The sequence below is a fragment of the Monoraphidium neglectum genome (genome assembly GCF_000611645.1).
Source record: "Monoraphidium neglectum strain SAG 48.87 unplaced genomic scaffold scaffold01229, whole genome shotgun sequence".
NCBI lineage: Eukaryota > Viridiplantae > Chlorophyta > Chlorophyceae > Sphaeropleales > Selenastraceae > Monoraphidium > Monoraphidium neglectum.
The window spans coordinates 1-14,280 of NW_014012399.1; the positions used below are offsets into that span (position 1 = coordinate 1).

Consider the following 14,280-nt stretch of genomic DNA (forward strand, 5'->3'; position numbering starts at 1 on the left):
GCACGGCCAGGATGTCAACGGCGGTCACGTTTTGCCAATCCAGGTCGACCACCGCGAGCCTGCGCGTCTCCTGCGGTTGACGGTTGTCGGTTGTCGGTTGGCAGTTGACGGTTGGCGGTCGAGCGCTTGCAGGTCAGGTTTGAGGGCGCTGGTCGGGCGGGGTGTGGGACGCCGGCGCCGGCTGCGCACGTGGCGGGCCGCCCGAGGGACGGCTGCTGACGTGGCGCTTGGCGCAGAGGCGGGCGCAGCCCCATCATAACGAGAATGCTTCACCCTCTGCAAAAGCAACCTGATACGCGAGGTCGGCGCGCACAGAAGCCGCCGCGCCGCTTTTTGGGAGGCGCGCCGCCTGCCGCGTGGCCGGGCCCAAACCAGCGCCCGGGCGGCCGCACCTCTGATGCGGGTATGCTCTCCTTGCGTGCGCCCGCCTTGGCGCCCGCGCCCCACTCCTCCGAATCCATAGAGCCCGCGCTCTCCTCCTCCTCGGACGCGCCCCCGGCGCCGCCGTCCTGCATTCGCCGGAAGATCGGCACGGGTGCACGCGGGCGCGTCGCGGAGCGTCGGGGGGAGGGGGGCGACGCATCTGACGGCTCCAAAGCAGAGCAGAGCGCAGCACGGCGCCCGCAGCACCGCGGCGGCTGCTCGGCCAGCCTCGGGGGCCGCGGGCTGTCTGCTGATGGGCCGGCCAGGTGGCCGGTTTCTCAAACAATACGAACCCACATGCAAGGCCCGCCCACCTCAAAGCCACCCTCATCCTCGCTGTCATCTTCTTCATCAGATGAGGAGCTGACGTCTGCGCATCGACAAACACACATGTGGGCACGCGGGCGGGCGTGAGCTCCTCACACCACCCCCGCCGAGGGGCTCTCCGCCGGGGCTCGCTGCGCCGTGCGCGGCTCTGATCCTGATACATCGAGGCAGTGCGCAAGTGGCTGCGGGCCGCGGGCGCCCCGCGCACGGCCGTGCTTGAAAACGAGGCCAGCCTCGCGCTGCCGCGCATCGTCAGGCGCCGGAAGCTGCTGCGCTGCGCCTGGGTCGGCCCCCTGCACGCGCCCCCGTTTGGCAGGCCCCGCAGCTGCCCTACCCCACCCCCCCACCCCCGAATGCTCACCGACGAGGCCCCTCGCACGCGCCCAGCGCCGCTGCGCCTCCGCCTCCTCGTCTTCCTCCTCCTCGCTGCCTGACGGCTCCTCGGAACCCTCATCCTCGGAACCCTCATCCTCAGAACCCTCGTCCTCAGAACCTCCCCCTGCCGCCGCCCTGTTGGAGGCCGAACCGCCGCCGCCGCTTCCGCGCCCGCCAGGCGGCCCCTCGTCTTCCTCTTCATCCCCGTCCTCTGAATCCGAGGCTGGCGCCAGCCGTGCCGCCGCCTTGGCCATCTGTGCATCCTCATCGTCCTCGTCAGCGTGGCTGGCCCCCTGCTTGGCCCTTGCCCCCTTGGCCTTCCCCTTGGCTGCTGCCTGCTGTGTGACCCCCGCCTGTGCTGCCCGCGCCGCACGGCCCTTCTTCCCCGCCGGCGATACCTGCTGCTGCTGCTGCTGCTGCTGCTGCTGCTGCTGCTGCTGCTGCTGCTGCTGCGCCCGCCCCTTTGCAGCCTGCTTTGGCAGTCGCTCCTCCGCTTCCACCTGCCCCTCAGGCTGCTCCCCGCCCTCCTTGCCGCCCCAGTCCCCCTCATCCTTTAAGCGATAGTAGCGCCGCATGTCATCCCCCTTAGCCGCCTTCTTTGACACCTGCGGCAGCCGGGGCAAGCACGGGAGCACTGGGGCTGAGGGCTGAGACGAAGAGTGGGAGAGAGGACGCCGCGGCTTACAGGAACAGCGCAGTTCCAAAGCGGCGCCTTCAAGTGGCAGCCAGAGGAGCATCGGAGGAGATAGTGGTTGGAGGAGCATCAGCGCCGCGTGCTGTGCCTGTGCAGGCTGGCGTTTGTTGTGAAAGTTGTTTGTTGCGAAGAGGCGGCAACCGCAAGCTGCTGCGGGCACCCCCAGCGACCAGCCGATGCTCACCTTCCTGCCGCGCTTGTCGACCGGGGCCCTGCCCTGAAAGTCAGGGTCCGAGAACATGCCTGCGGGGCGGGGTAGGGGTGCGACGCGGGCGGCGGTCGGTTTGTTGGGGGCAAGCCGGCTGCCGGTTGCAAGGGGCGTTGGCACAGCACAGCGCATGGCACGACCACTGATGAGGGTGGCGGTGGGCGTGTAGCTGCCAGGCATGGCAAGATACGGAGTGTAGAAGGCGGATGCGCTGCCTCATGGTGCCAAACTGCGCCGTCGGCGGGGCGATGGCGGCGGCTGCGGTGACGGCGGCAGTGCGGGCTGCCGCTGCACTTATCGCGCAGCCGGCCGCCAGCCACCCTGCATCTGTTTCACCTCACCAGCAAAGCGCTCATCGATCTCCACGGTATTCTTCTTCTTCGGAAAGCGCTGAAAGCGAGGGTCCGTGAGCATTTTGGCAAATCGCGGGTCCATCCCGCCCCCGTCTTGCTTCCCCATGGTTTAAAATACGTAAGGCGATCGGACGTGCTAAAATGAGTCGACCAGGCGATCTTGATGTGTTGAAACTGCCACACAGCACTTTGTGCGATGTGTCGGTGAATAATGCTTATGATCGCTGTGTCTTAGGTTGTGAGTTGCAGTATACGGACGACAGTCCATGCAGATGGTCTAGGTGGCACCGGGGTGACAGTGACTGATGCATGATTGCGACGGTGCCAGCGTGCTAGGCAAGCGCGGAAACCTGGATGACATGGATGAGCGACGCAACCGTCTCAGCAAGTAGTGATTGCTTCAAGAGGTCGCAATCTCTCGAATAGATCGCCTCAGGACCATATCGCAGAGGCGAGAACCTCCTGAAGCCCAGCCCAAGCCGATCCGAGGGTACATTGGTGCTTGAGCTTCAGAATGCGATTGATAAGGACGCCACTGCGGCCAGGGTCCCTGTGCACAGGGGCCCGGCAAACGTTGTCCACCCGCGCGCCAGCACGTGCGCTCCTGCGCCGCGCTACTGCAGCAGCAGTCGCTGCGGCAGAGGCAGAGGCGCTCCCTGCAACCGACACGGCCACGGAGGCTGCGGCGCAGCAGTCCAAGCCCCGGCGGGGCGGACAACGGAAGCAGCGGCAACCGCAGCAAGAGCGGCAGGAAGAGCGGGCGGCCAGCGACGCCGACGCCGACGCCGCCGCCGCGCGCGAGCGGCAGCGGCTGCAGCGGTGGAAGCAGCAGCAGCGGCGGCAGCAGCGTTTGGTGCGGGACAGGGAGTCGCAGGACTCACCGGTGGTCAGGGTTGCTGAGGGGTCGTCCCCGGCGGGCGCGGCAGGCTGCCTCTGCAAATTCATGGGCAGCGGAGAGGTGGGTGCTGCCCCGGCGCCCTCGCACCGCCGTCCGCCAGCCGCGTGCCGGCTATCCCCGCTCCGCCGCCGCTGTGCCGCGCGCGCGGCGCCCGTCATGTGCCTGCCAGCACTCAATCGCTCCCAGCCGCAGCCGCCCCGCCCGGCACGTGCACGAAACCGCAAGCTTGCTCGACACGACCACCTGGGCCCCTTGCAACGCCGCGCACCCCCTCCCCCAAAACAACCGCACCTGGACGCTCCGCCCCACCCAAATGCTGACTCAGTCGCACACTCGCCTGACCGAGCTGATCAGCCTCCCGCAACGGCCACCACCCCCTCCCCCAAAACATCGCAGCCGCTGGTGCGCGTGGTGGCGGTGGACGCCGCGTCGGTGACTAAGGCGGCCCTGGTGCTGACAATGGCCAACACTATGGCAAAGCAGGACATCGGTCAGATGCTGGTGCGCCCGATTTTTACTCTTCATAGCAGTGTTTTTGCTGTAGTGGTAGCGAACACTGCGAAATCCCCCATGATTGCTGAACCCGCTGCTGCCGTCACCTGTATGCTTGTAAATCCGTCGGGCGCCTCGCGCCCGCCAAAGTGGGTGCGCAGCAATATGCTGGACTACGTTGGCGCCGCGTCGCCGCATGCATCGACGACGCGTCCCGCACGCTGCGCCGCGCTGCCGCTCGCTGCTCCGCAGTCGTTCCAGCCCACGCTCATCTCGGGCCGCAGCGCGGAGCCGCCCACCATCCCGGAGGGCGCCACCGTGTTCTACGCCGCGCGCATCGCCGCGGGTGCGGGTTAATGCAGGCGCGGGCGCCGCGGGCTCGCCACGCCAGCAGGGCAAGCTGACAGTCATGGGCATGTGTGCCACCGGCCCCGCTGCCCGGCCCCGCTGCGATGCCGGCCCGGGAGGTGGGGTGCATCCCACCGCGCCCTCTCATAGGCAGCGAACCCTTCCTCCACGCTGACATCGGCGGCCCTGGGGTGGCGGGTTGACCCATCCACCTCCCATCGAGCACCCGTGCGGCGCCATGCACCCGGCCAACCCTCCTTGCCCCTAGCCCCCGTCACCTGGCCTCCCGCATCCCGTCCGCCCCCTGCCCTGGCCTCGGCCCCACGTTTCCAACCACCCAGGCGACATCCTGACGGACAATTCGCTCCTGGTGACGGCCGAAACGAAGCCCGACGCCCTGGCCCGCGCCATCATCGCGCGCGTCAGCACAGCCGGACACACAGTGCTAGAGTGCCTCGGCCGCGCGGCGACCGCGCAGGCGTTGCAGGTGCGCACGCGCAGTGCGCCTGGCGCGCGCTCGCCCGCATGCCCACCAACTCATGTGCTTGCATCCAAACAAGGCCGCTCCCCGGCCCCCGGCGTGGCGTAATTTGTGTGCCCCCGTGCATGTCTCTGCACCTTGAACCTCAACTGCTGCATGCATGCACGCAGCTGATTGATCGAACACGCGTGCCTGCCGCACCCACTTTTGGGGGACCCCTGGCAGGCGGTCATTTCGGCGAGGCGGGGGCTGCTGGTCAGGACGCAGGACGTGGCGTGCGTGATAGCCTCCACCTATGTGAACCAGCAGCCGCGCCAAGCGACGCAGCAGCAGCAGCCGCGGCAGCGGGAGGGGGAGGAGGGGGAGCAGCAGCAGCCGCAGCAGCAGGCGGCAGAGGGGCGGCGCGGCAAGCGGCGGGGGGCGGCGGGCGCGGCGGCGACTGGCCCCGGCGGCGGCGAGGCGGCGGCGGCGCGACGCGTGCTGGCCAACCGGATTGTGGTGCTGGAGTGTGCCCCTCGCGACCCCTCGCTTCTACGGGTGAGTGCATGGGGCGCTCGCTGACCGCAGGGCCTCCGCTGGATGATACTGCATGGGGCCAGGCACGCGAAGTGGACTTTGGGGTAGTGGTTCAGCCGCTCAGCGCCCTGCCGGGGTCATTGGACTTTGGAGCGCCCCATTCATCCTGTTGGGCGGAACGCCGAGCTGCATGCCCGCACGCCATGCCTCGCCTGCCTGGACACCGTTGGGTTTCGGCTCCTGCACAACACTCGTGCCCTTTGCCCGCCCCTTGCACTCGCCGCAGGTCCGCTCTACTTACGGCAAGGTCGGCTCCTGAGCCGCCGGGGCCGCCGTTGTCGTCCCCGGCCTCGTTTTGACGTGCCGCAGACGTGTGAAGCCAGCACGCCCCCCGACTCACTGCCCTTCAGCTCGCAAGGCAGGGCTGGGGCCTGCTCTGACGGCGTCTGCGCCATGACTCATCGGCGGCACGGTGCCGCAAGCTTCCGGCAAGCTCCTGCCAAGGCGTGCACGCTGGAGGCGCGGGCGAGAGTGCGGCTTTCTCTCGTCTGCTGGCTGACCTCGTTCTGCGGCCAGTGGGTCCAAACAGTGTCGGGGTGCTGCAGTGTAAGCATCCAACCCCCTGAAACGCCATGGCGATGTCGGTGTTGCCGGCGAGGTGGAAAGCATTACGCACGCACTCGTCAGCAGCCGGCGGCCGCCGCTGCTGATGTCACCCGATGCGCATGGGTGGTTGCGGCGCCTGCAGCGGCGGATGCGCAGGCGGCGGCGGGGCTGAGGGAGGGGGAATGTTTGCTGCCTGCAGTGCCTGCTGGCCGCGTGGCGGCAGGGGCACACAGAGGGAGGGTCGGGTGAGTCTGGGTCGCCTCGCTAGGGGAAGCCCCGTCGTACCCCGCGCGCCGGAGTGCCGCTCGTGACGCCAGGAGGGAGGTGCTCGGCTCGCGCCACAGCAGGCCGGCCGCTCTCTGGCCAGGTGGATGCTACAGCCGCAAACGCCCTTGCCCTGGCTGAGTCTGCAGGTTTGGTCAGCACATGGCCACCTGCTTGCTGAGTGATGGTGGGGCAGTCAGTGGGTGGTGGTGGTGTGCGCTGCTGCGAACACTGTGATGCCGCGCACCGCAGGTGCGAGATGTCTTGGCAACGAGCTGTTGATTTGATTTGTTGGCTAGCAGGCGTGACCTCGGATCACGGCGCTCCGTACAGTATTAGGGCAGGTCCGTGGTGGTCAGGCCGGCCACTCCAGCTTCGGAATGACATGTGGGCACACGCCGGCAGCTACAACCTGCCGCATGCTCGAGTTTCGATGCAACTCGTCAGACTCCGATGGAAATCTAGCGTAATTTGATATTGTGACCGCAGCAACGACTTCCTGCAGCAGCCTGGATGTCCACATCGGTCGTGAAACGAGATAACGCGTTTGTAAACACCGTGAAAGGAAGTCGAGGTTTCACGAAGGACATTTCAAGGCTTCCTGACACTTGCAAGAGGAACCCGAACCGCAGCTCGGCGGGCCCAGTAAAGCAGTGGAGCAACATGCGGGTGCAGTCAGTCCTCGGAATTATGGCGCTCTTTTTTTCGGCCATGGGGGGCGCCCAGGTGCGCAGCTGTGGGGTGTCACCCGCCTATGGCCTGACCGCCGCTGCTGCAGCTGCAGTACCAGCGTGTGCTGCTTCATGCAGCCACAGCGCCTGCCAGTGTTTTGCCAGGCTCAGCACCACCCATAAAGCGTTTTGGGGTTTCACCAGTTATTTTCGTGACACGTGAGCTGGCTCCAGCAGCTTTGTCACAGGCACAGGCACACGCCGTGAGTACACCGCGCATGCAGCCACGCGAGCGGCCGAAAGCAGCCGCCCATGCCCGCACGCGCTGCGGTGCCCGCAGGCCCTCGCGCCTGCCGATGATGCTCTTGAAGTGGGAGGAGTGCGGGCCTTTGGCGAGAGCAGCGATGGCTCGGGCGGCGTCCAGGGGGTGGCGCCAGAGCTCTTTGGCCGGTACCCCGCCGGCTGCGTCGGCTGCGGCCGCTTGTCCTGCTACAAATATACGGGGGCAGTGCCAGCCAATGGGAGCGTCATCACCCGCGTCAGCCTCTCCGCGCCGACGCTCATCAATCCTACGAAATCGGCCAAGTACAAGCCGTCAGTGAAGGAGGTCCTCGCTTGGGCCGGGTCGCAGTTTGCAATCCCCAGCGGCTACCTGCGAGCGGCTGTTTTCAACAAGAATCTCACAAAGTCATACCAAGACTGGACTGGTGGGCCCAGCACGCGTGCGAGTGTGTCTTTTTGGCGTGTGTGGTGTATGTGATGTGTGCGTGTGTGGTATGTGAGTGTGTGAGTGTGTGCGCGCGCGTGTGTGGTGTGTGCGTGCGCGCTGTGAGTTTGTACATGCGTGCATAGTTGCAGTGTTGCGCATACATTGTGGCTGCTGGAGGACAAAAGCCGGGGACACGCAGCCAGCAGCCGTGCTGACTAAGCCCCACACGCTGACCTGACGGCACTTCTACTCCCCGATATTTCCCCGCCTGGCCCGGTCTGGCCGCGCCCCGGCCGCGTCACCACCATACCCTCATCAGAGGCGGTTGTCATTAACCGAAAGTCGGTCAAGCGGCGTCATGTGCGGCTGGAGCAGGTGACGCCTCTCCAAGCCGCGGCGCCGCAAGCACATGTCAAACGTCCCGCACCCCGTTCGCTCCTGCAGGCCCGCCTGCGGTTGGAGCCCCCTGATTCGCCTCGGCCGCTATCTGCCCTGCACAACAGCTCTGATGCTTTGAGCCGTCTGACACCTCAAACCTGCACGCACCAACCCACCCTGTGAATAGATCCAGCCGTGGAGCTCAACCCCCTGAACCCTCAACCCTGATCCCTATGTGAACAGATCCAGCCGTGGACCTCGACGTTCAACCCGTCCAATGACTTTGATGCACTGCCGGTCAGCAACGGCTACATATTGGTGCATCTCGACAAAAACACAGTCTACGCAGTGACAGGTGAGGGTGTGGGCGCTCCCCGCTCCACACCCGCTCCCGTTGCGGTCCAAAGCGCGCACCGTCACTCGCCCACACGCGCTGCGCTGCCCGCCCTGGCAGCCGCTGGCGCACGGCCGCGCCGCCGTCGCGCCCGCGGAGGCCCCGGCTTCTGCGCTGGCCATTGTGCGCGGCGTGTGTGCGTCCAGGCTCCAAAGGGCCGCCGTTTATGCAGCCCTACCCCCTTTCTTTGGATGATAGTGACTCCCCGCACCACCAATTTCTGACATTGCACTGCCTGTTTTGTTCCCTCGCAATTCGATTCTCATAATGAAATCGCCCCCTTCTCAGGTGGTTACATCCCCAGCCTGCTCACCCCTGCCACAATGCCCCGGGGCGGGTTCATCAGCTCTGGCCGCGCCAAAGCCACTGCCGCGGCCGCGGCGCTGGCAGCCGCCCCCGACGCGCGCCCCGACGCCGCCGCCGCGCTCCGCGCCGCCGCCGCCGGCGACGTTCAGGCGCTCGCCGCGCGCGCGCTGTCGCCCGCGTCGCTCGGCGCGCCGGACGCGGGCGGGGGCGGTGGCGGCCAGGCGACAGCTGACGCGCCCGAGGTGGTGTGCTTCTCGGATGGTTGCAAGGCTGCGTTTGCTCAGAGCATATTCCTGCCCCCGGGCAGCACCAGCCAGCCGCGTGACCTCAAGGTGTATGTAGATGCGACAGACGGCAGAGTGATCTCGACCAGAGATGAGCTGAGGACCGGCGTGTCTGCATCTATCGGCACCGGCACTGCGCTCTACGCCGGCGTCATCACAAGGCTCAACACGGGTGCGGATTGTGCTACGTTTGGCCAACAGATGTGCGCCGCGGTGCCGGGCCGCCCCCTGCACCTGTCTTTGACACTGCAGGTGCTCCGGCCGCTGAGCGCCAAACACGACCTAACCATGACCTGCCCGACTGATGCAACAGAGAACCCGCCATCCCCTCAACCCTCACTCGTGAAATGCAGGCAGGAGTTCCAACAGAAACCAGGCCGGCGGTCGCTTTGAGTTGACGGATTTCAGAGCAAACAAGGCGCAGACTTTTGACTTCCTGAATTTGGCGGTAAACGACATCTTTGTAGTGCCCGAGCTTGAGAGGGACGACGACAACAACTGGTGGGCATGTTGTTTCCGCCAGCGCCATGGTTGGTTGCCAGATGCAGCAACAGTGCTGATCATGCTGGGACCGGCCACGACTTGTGCCAGCGCAGTCCCACGTGGGCCTGCGCATGTGGTGGGGGTTGTAATGCAACAGGAGATGCGCGGCTCCGAAAGTCAAGCAGGATAGTGTGCTGAATCTGACCTCACATTGTTGTCAGTGTTGAGTGCACAATTTCAGCCCCGTCCCGATTGCCTGCCTCATCCCATGGGCCCAGGCGCGCAGCAGACCAAGAAAACCAAGTCACGCACCACCGAACCCCCCACCTCGTCGCCGGGTTGTTTTGACGTTTCCATGCGCCGCGCCCGCAGGGGCACGGGCAGCGCGCGCATCATCACCACGGCGGACCGCCAGACGGCTGCTGTCGACGCGCACTGGGGTGCTGGCCTCGTAAGTAATCTGCGGGCAGCGGGGTGCCTGGTGCATTCTGACGGCCAGCAGCCGCGTCCAATGGCTTGGGTCATATGTTTGCACAAAACAATGCACGGACAGCGATTGCTGCAGCAATATGGACGTGCCGCCCCGCCCGGATAAGCACCGCACCCAGCCGTGCCTTCCCGTGTCCCTGCGGGGCCGCAAAGGGAACAGCATCATGGATGGGCCGGGCTCGAAAACGCCCGCTCCTGAGCGCCCACTTGCTCATTTGCACCTTTGACGGCCGACTGAACCCGGCCTGCTGCGTCCCTGCAAACCAGCTGCATCCGTGCCACCCTGGAAATCTCCCAGTCTTTGGCAACCTCGTTCACAAACCCACCCCTTGCCTAGGTTCACGAGTACTACCTGAAGGTCCACAAACGCAAGAGCTTTGATGACAGGAACACCCCCATCAAGTCGTACGTCCACGTGGGCTCAAAGTACAACAATGCGTTCTACTCTGGTGCGCATTGGGCACTTTGCTTGTGATGTGATGTGGTGTCTCTCTCTCCCTCTCTTCTGTTGCGTGCCCGTGAATGTGCACTTGTGCGTGTGTGTGTGTGTGTGTGTGTGCGCACGTGTGGTGCATGGGCTGTGCTTGCTGCGGTTCTTGTTGATGTGGGCCCTCTGCAATGTGTGCTTTGGTACGCGCCCCACCTTTGAAGCCCCAGGGGAGTGAACAGGGCCATGCAATGCAGCGTAGCAGCCTCCCCTCGAACCAACGCCTGCCATCGTCCTCGCCCCTCGCGTCCCCTGATGCGACCCTGCTCCGCCGCTCTTCTGCCATCGGCGCGCTGCGGCCCCCAGCCGGCACGATGTACTATGGAGACGGCTCCCGCAACCCCGACAACCTTGGATCGTGCAGCACCTCCGCCTACGGCCCGGTCACCACCCTCGATGTCACCGCCCACGAGAGTGAGCGGGCGAAGGCGCAGGCGCCGCGCCGGCGCATCTGCGTGGATGGCGACACGCTGCTGCGAAGGCAGAGGCGTGCTTGACTTTTCCTGTTTTTGTTTCGGTCGTCACGGCTCGCGTGGCCGATTAGCGGCCCTTCCAACGCTGACACGTCACCCTTCTTGTCCGCCCCGGCCGCCTCTTTCCGCCGCAGTCACCCACGGCGTCACCGAGTGAGGCGCCGGGAGGCGCCGTGCCGCGCCCTCCCGCAGGGGTAGCGCGCGTGGCCTCTTGCCAACGTTCAGAAGCCTGGCTTGGAGGTGGAATGGGCACGTTGCTGCCTGCCCCTCTAGACGCAGTTATCTGCCTTCCGCCCCACCCGTCGCACTGCTGGTGCCGGTCGAGCGGGCAGCAAGCTCCCTGCAGACCCGCCGCCGCCGCCCACCCGCCTGCCGCGCGACCACCTCCCCCTTGACTGTCGCAGGTTCTCGGGCAGGATGATCTACACCAACTCGTACGGCGCGTTCAGCGAGGCCGTGTCAGGTTAGCGCAGCCGCAACAACGCCCCGCCTAAAACCCTGAGCCCGTGCTTTTGGGGGGGGGGGGACGCCATCACCCCTTTGGAATGCGAGCTGCAGGATGGTCCCGCTCGGATCGCCGCCGGAACGCACTGCCACAACGAGCTCGCGGCGGGAAGCATCAGCTGGCGCGAGGCCCCGGCCGCTGCAGGCCTGGCAGGGTGGCGTCGGGCGTCGCATCTGCGGGCCCAGCACGTGCCACTAGTGCTGCCCATGCAGCACTAAGCCTGCCCCTGGGCCCCACAACCCCCTTCTTCAAAATCCCCATGTCGCCTCCCCCTCACACACACACGCACAACACATCACATATTCCTTCCCCCGACGCCTTCCCTCCCGATCCCCGCCGCCCTCATCCAGTGCCCGGCATGCCGGCGCAGTGTCCTCACAACTCTTGTAACTGACTCTTCCTAAGCCCACCCTTTCCACTCTACCCCGGCCCTGCCCCCGCCCTCGCCCCCGCCCGTCAGACATGATGGCGCAGTGCGTGATGGATTACGCCCAATCCACGGGTGTCTACCGTAAAGGCGCGGACTTCTTGATCGGTTCCGACATCTGGCCCAACAAGACCTGCTCGCGCCCTTTCCTTCGGTCCATGATAAACCCTCTTGCGGACGCCAACTCGTTCGCATGCTGGACTCCGCTGATCGATCAAAAGGTGCATGTTTGTGAACACGCACGCACGCACATGTGCTCCTTTTGCGCATGCGTGTGTGTGTGCGTGCGTGTGTGTGTGTTTGTATGTGTGTGTGTCATTGTATGTGTGTGTGTCTTTGCATGTGTGTGTGTGTGTGTGTGTGTGTTTGTATGTATGTGTGCACGCGCGTGTGTGTGTGTGTGTGTGTGTGTGTTTGTACGTGTGCGTATGTCGGTGTAGGGGTTCTTTCCAACTCACTGCAAAAATGTGCTGTCGGGAAGTCAAGGGGTGCATGGAAGCCAAAAGGGGGGCAACTTGGGACTGCCAACGTGTCCCTTTCCGGGCCGCTTGTGACTTGCCGGCGCGACACGACTTCATACGCACCCGGACCCCCCAGGTTGCATCCCTTCTGCCCCAACGCCCCTCTCCCCCACCCCCACCCCTATACCCCAACAAATCCATCGCAGCTCCCGAACGTCAACATTTCAAACTTTGACAGCGCGACGCAGTCGAGGTTTGGGTTGCCAAATTATTGCGAGGTGAACGGGGCATCGTTGGTGGTGTGGTGTTTCCATCGCTGTCAACAGTGCGCACGGGCGGGTTGGCTGGGTGCAGCTGCGTTGGTCCTGAGACGGACGCAGCAGCAGCCTCACGTGCGCGCATGCGCGCGTCAGCAGCGCGCCCATATGCCAACGCAACCACCCATCACCAGCCGACAAACGATCCGGTAGCCTCCCCTCGCAAGCCAGCCGACCGGGTATCAATCCAATACCTGAAGGGTCTCGCCAGTCAACTCCCCCTCGATGGCTGCGAATACAAACCAAAACTGGGGTTGGCCACCTACACACCATGACCTTGCAGGTCGATGTGCACTTCAGCAGCGGCCCCGCCAACCGCTGGTTCTGGCTGGTGTCGAAGGGCTTCACCACTTGCCCCTCGCAGGGCAAGCCTGCTTCGATCGGTGCGCGCCCGGCAGGCGAAGGGTGGTCGGTGGTGGTGGTCGCGGGGTGTGTCGTGTGCGCGCATGCGCGTGCGCGTGTATGTGGAACAGAGAGACACACAGAGGCAGGGAGGGAGGGAGGATTCGTGGGTGTATATGTGTGTGTGTGTGTGTGTGTGTGTGTGTGCGCGCGCGCACGCGTGCCTGCACGCGCATCAACGTGTGTCGACCCGTGTGCAAGGGGGAAGCGCTTGCGGGCGTCACGCCTGGCCCGACACGACCCAACATGATCCTCACGTCCCTGCACGGCCGTCCCCAAACGTCCCCCAAACAATACAAACACCAGCCTTCGCCACCGCCAGCGGCGCTGCCCATGCATGTCAATGCCTCACCCCATCCCCTTTCCTATCGCCCCGCACCACTACGAATCTGGCAGGCCTCCCTTCGACCTGCAAGATCGTTTACCGAGCGCTCACCAATTACTTCACGCCCGTCACCGACTATTTCGAGGCCCGAGCCGCCACAGCCCAGGCCGCGGCCGACCTCTTCGGCCCGGGCAGCGCCGAGGTCGCCGCCGTCAAGGGGGGCTGGGACGTCGTCGGGGCGCCCACTGCGCCGGATGGCACGGGGCCGACGTGCGACGCGACATATGCTACCAACACTGCGTCTTGCGGATAGAACGCGAAGGGCCGAGGGTCGCCGGCGCTCTCGGAAGGTCGTTCGGGGGCGAGGTGGGGCGCTATCTGTGACGCGCTGCGTCGACGCCGCCAGGCGGGGCCCCCGTGAGAGGAGCAGCCATCCGGGCTGCGGCAGCAGCTGCAGACACGCCGGCTCCACCGCCGCGCGAGCCGGCTCGTGCCGCCACTGCTACTGTTTCCGGCGCCCGATCCTGTCAAGGTCGCGTTGTTCAGTGCACGGGGCGGTGGAGATGCGTGCAGAGGTTTGGCAGCCATGCGTTCGATCACGGTTGCAAAGCATCTAACGCGGCCAGTGCACTTCAAGATGCTGGCCTCGCCGGCCACAGGCGGCGTCGGCTGCGGGGAGGTTCGCCCACGCCCGCTGCGCTCGTCCCACAGCACCGCACCCGCCCGCTCGCTGCCTCTGCGTTGTGCGCATGTGTGTGCGTGTCGCGTGCGCGCGGCCCATCCCGCGGAGCTAGTCGTGGCGCCTGCTGTTTTTTTTCCCCCTGGCCCCTTACTTGGGCGGCGCCCTCGCGCGCCTGCAGCCCCACGACCCCTTTGATGACCTTCACACGAGCCCAGCCCTCAACTGGCAACTGATGAGGTTTGGCCATTACACGCCCCAGTCAGGTTGCCCACCTGGGGTCCCTAACCCCTACCGCAACCATTTTACACCATACACACCAGCCATCACGAACAGACACCTTCAAACCTCAATTTACAGTTGCTGCAACTTCCAATGCAGCGTGGGCCCTGGTTTAATCCGTTGCCAAGCCACGTGCAGAGCTGGGTGAGGCAGTATGTCCTCCCTGGGCGCTTTGCTGCCCTTCGCAGCACGCTGCATTCCTTGGATTATTCCATTGTGGGGC

The 14,280-nt window shown here is 65.3% G+C and overlaps 3 protein-coding genes across 3 annotated transcripts; 2 read left to right on the plus strand and 1 right to left on the minus strand.

The window, feature by feature from the left end:
• Positions 1-133: 133 nt before the first annotated feature.
• MNEG_7112 (hypothetical protein) lies at positions 134-2,486 on the minus strand (the record flags this gene model as incomplete). Its single annotated transcript, XM_014044413.1, has 6 exons — positions 134-181; positions 393-509; positions 738-793; positions 1,112-1,730; positions 2,004-2,062; positions 2,369-2,486. The coding sequence occupies 6 exons, from the start codon at positions 2,484-2,486 to the stop codon at positions 134-136; spliced, it is 1,017 nt and encodes a 338-aa protein (XP_013899867.1).
• Positions 2,487-3,323: 837 nt separating this feature from the next.
• MNEG_7113 (hypothetical protein) lies at positions 3,324-5,434 on the plus strand (the record flags this gene model as incomplete). The annotated part of the gene is made up of 6 exons (XM_014044414.1): positions 3,324-3,338; positions 3,675-3,779; positions 4,023-4,116; positions 4,460-4,605; positions 4,825-5,136; positions 5,402-5,434. The coding sequence occupies 6 exons, from the start codon at positions 3,324-3,326 to the stop codon at positions 5,432-5,434; spliced, it is 705 nt and encodes a 234-aa protein (XP_013899868.1).
• A 1,262-nt stretch (positions 5,435-6,696) lies between these two features.
• Positions 6,697-11,127, plus strand: MNEG_7114 (Bacillolysin; the record flags this gene model as incomplete). The annotated part of the gene is made up of 11 exons (XM_014044415.1): positions 6,697-6,711; positions 6,997-7,363; positions 7,685-7,740; positions 7,987-8,098; positions 8,426-8,899; positions 9,081-9,228; positions 9,583-9,661; positions 10,037-10,148; positions 10,493-10,600; positions 10,794-10,812; positions 11,064-11,127. The coding sequence occupies 11 exons, from the start codon at positions 6,697-6,699 to the stop codon at positions 11,125-11,127; spliced, it is 1,554 nt and encodes a 517-aa protein (XP_013899869.1).
• Positions 11,128-14,280: the final 3,153 nt, after the last annotated feature.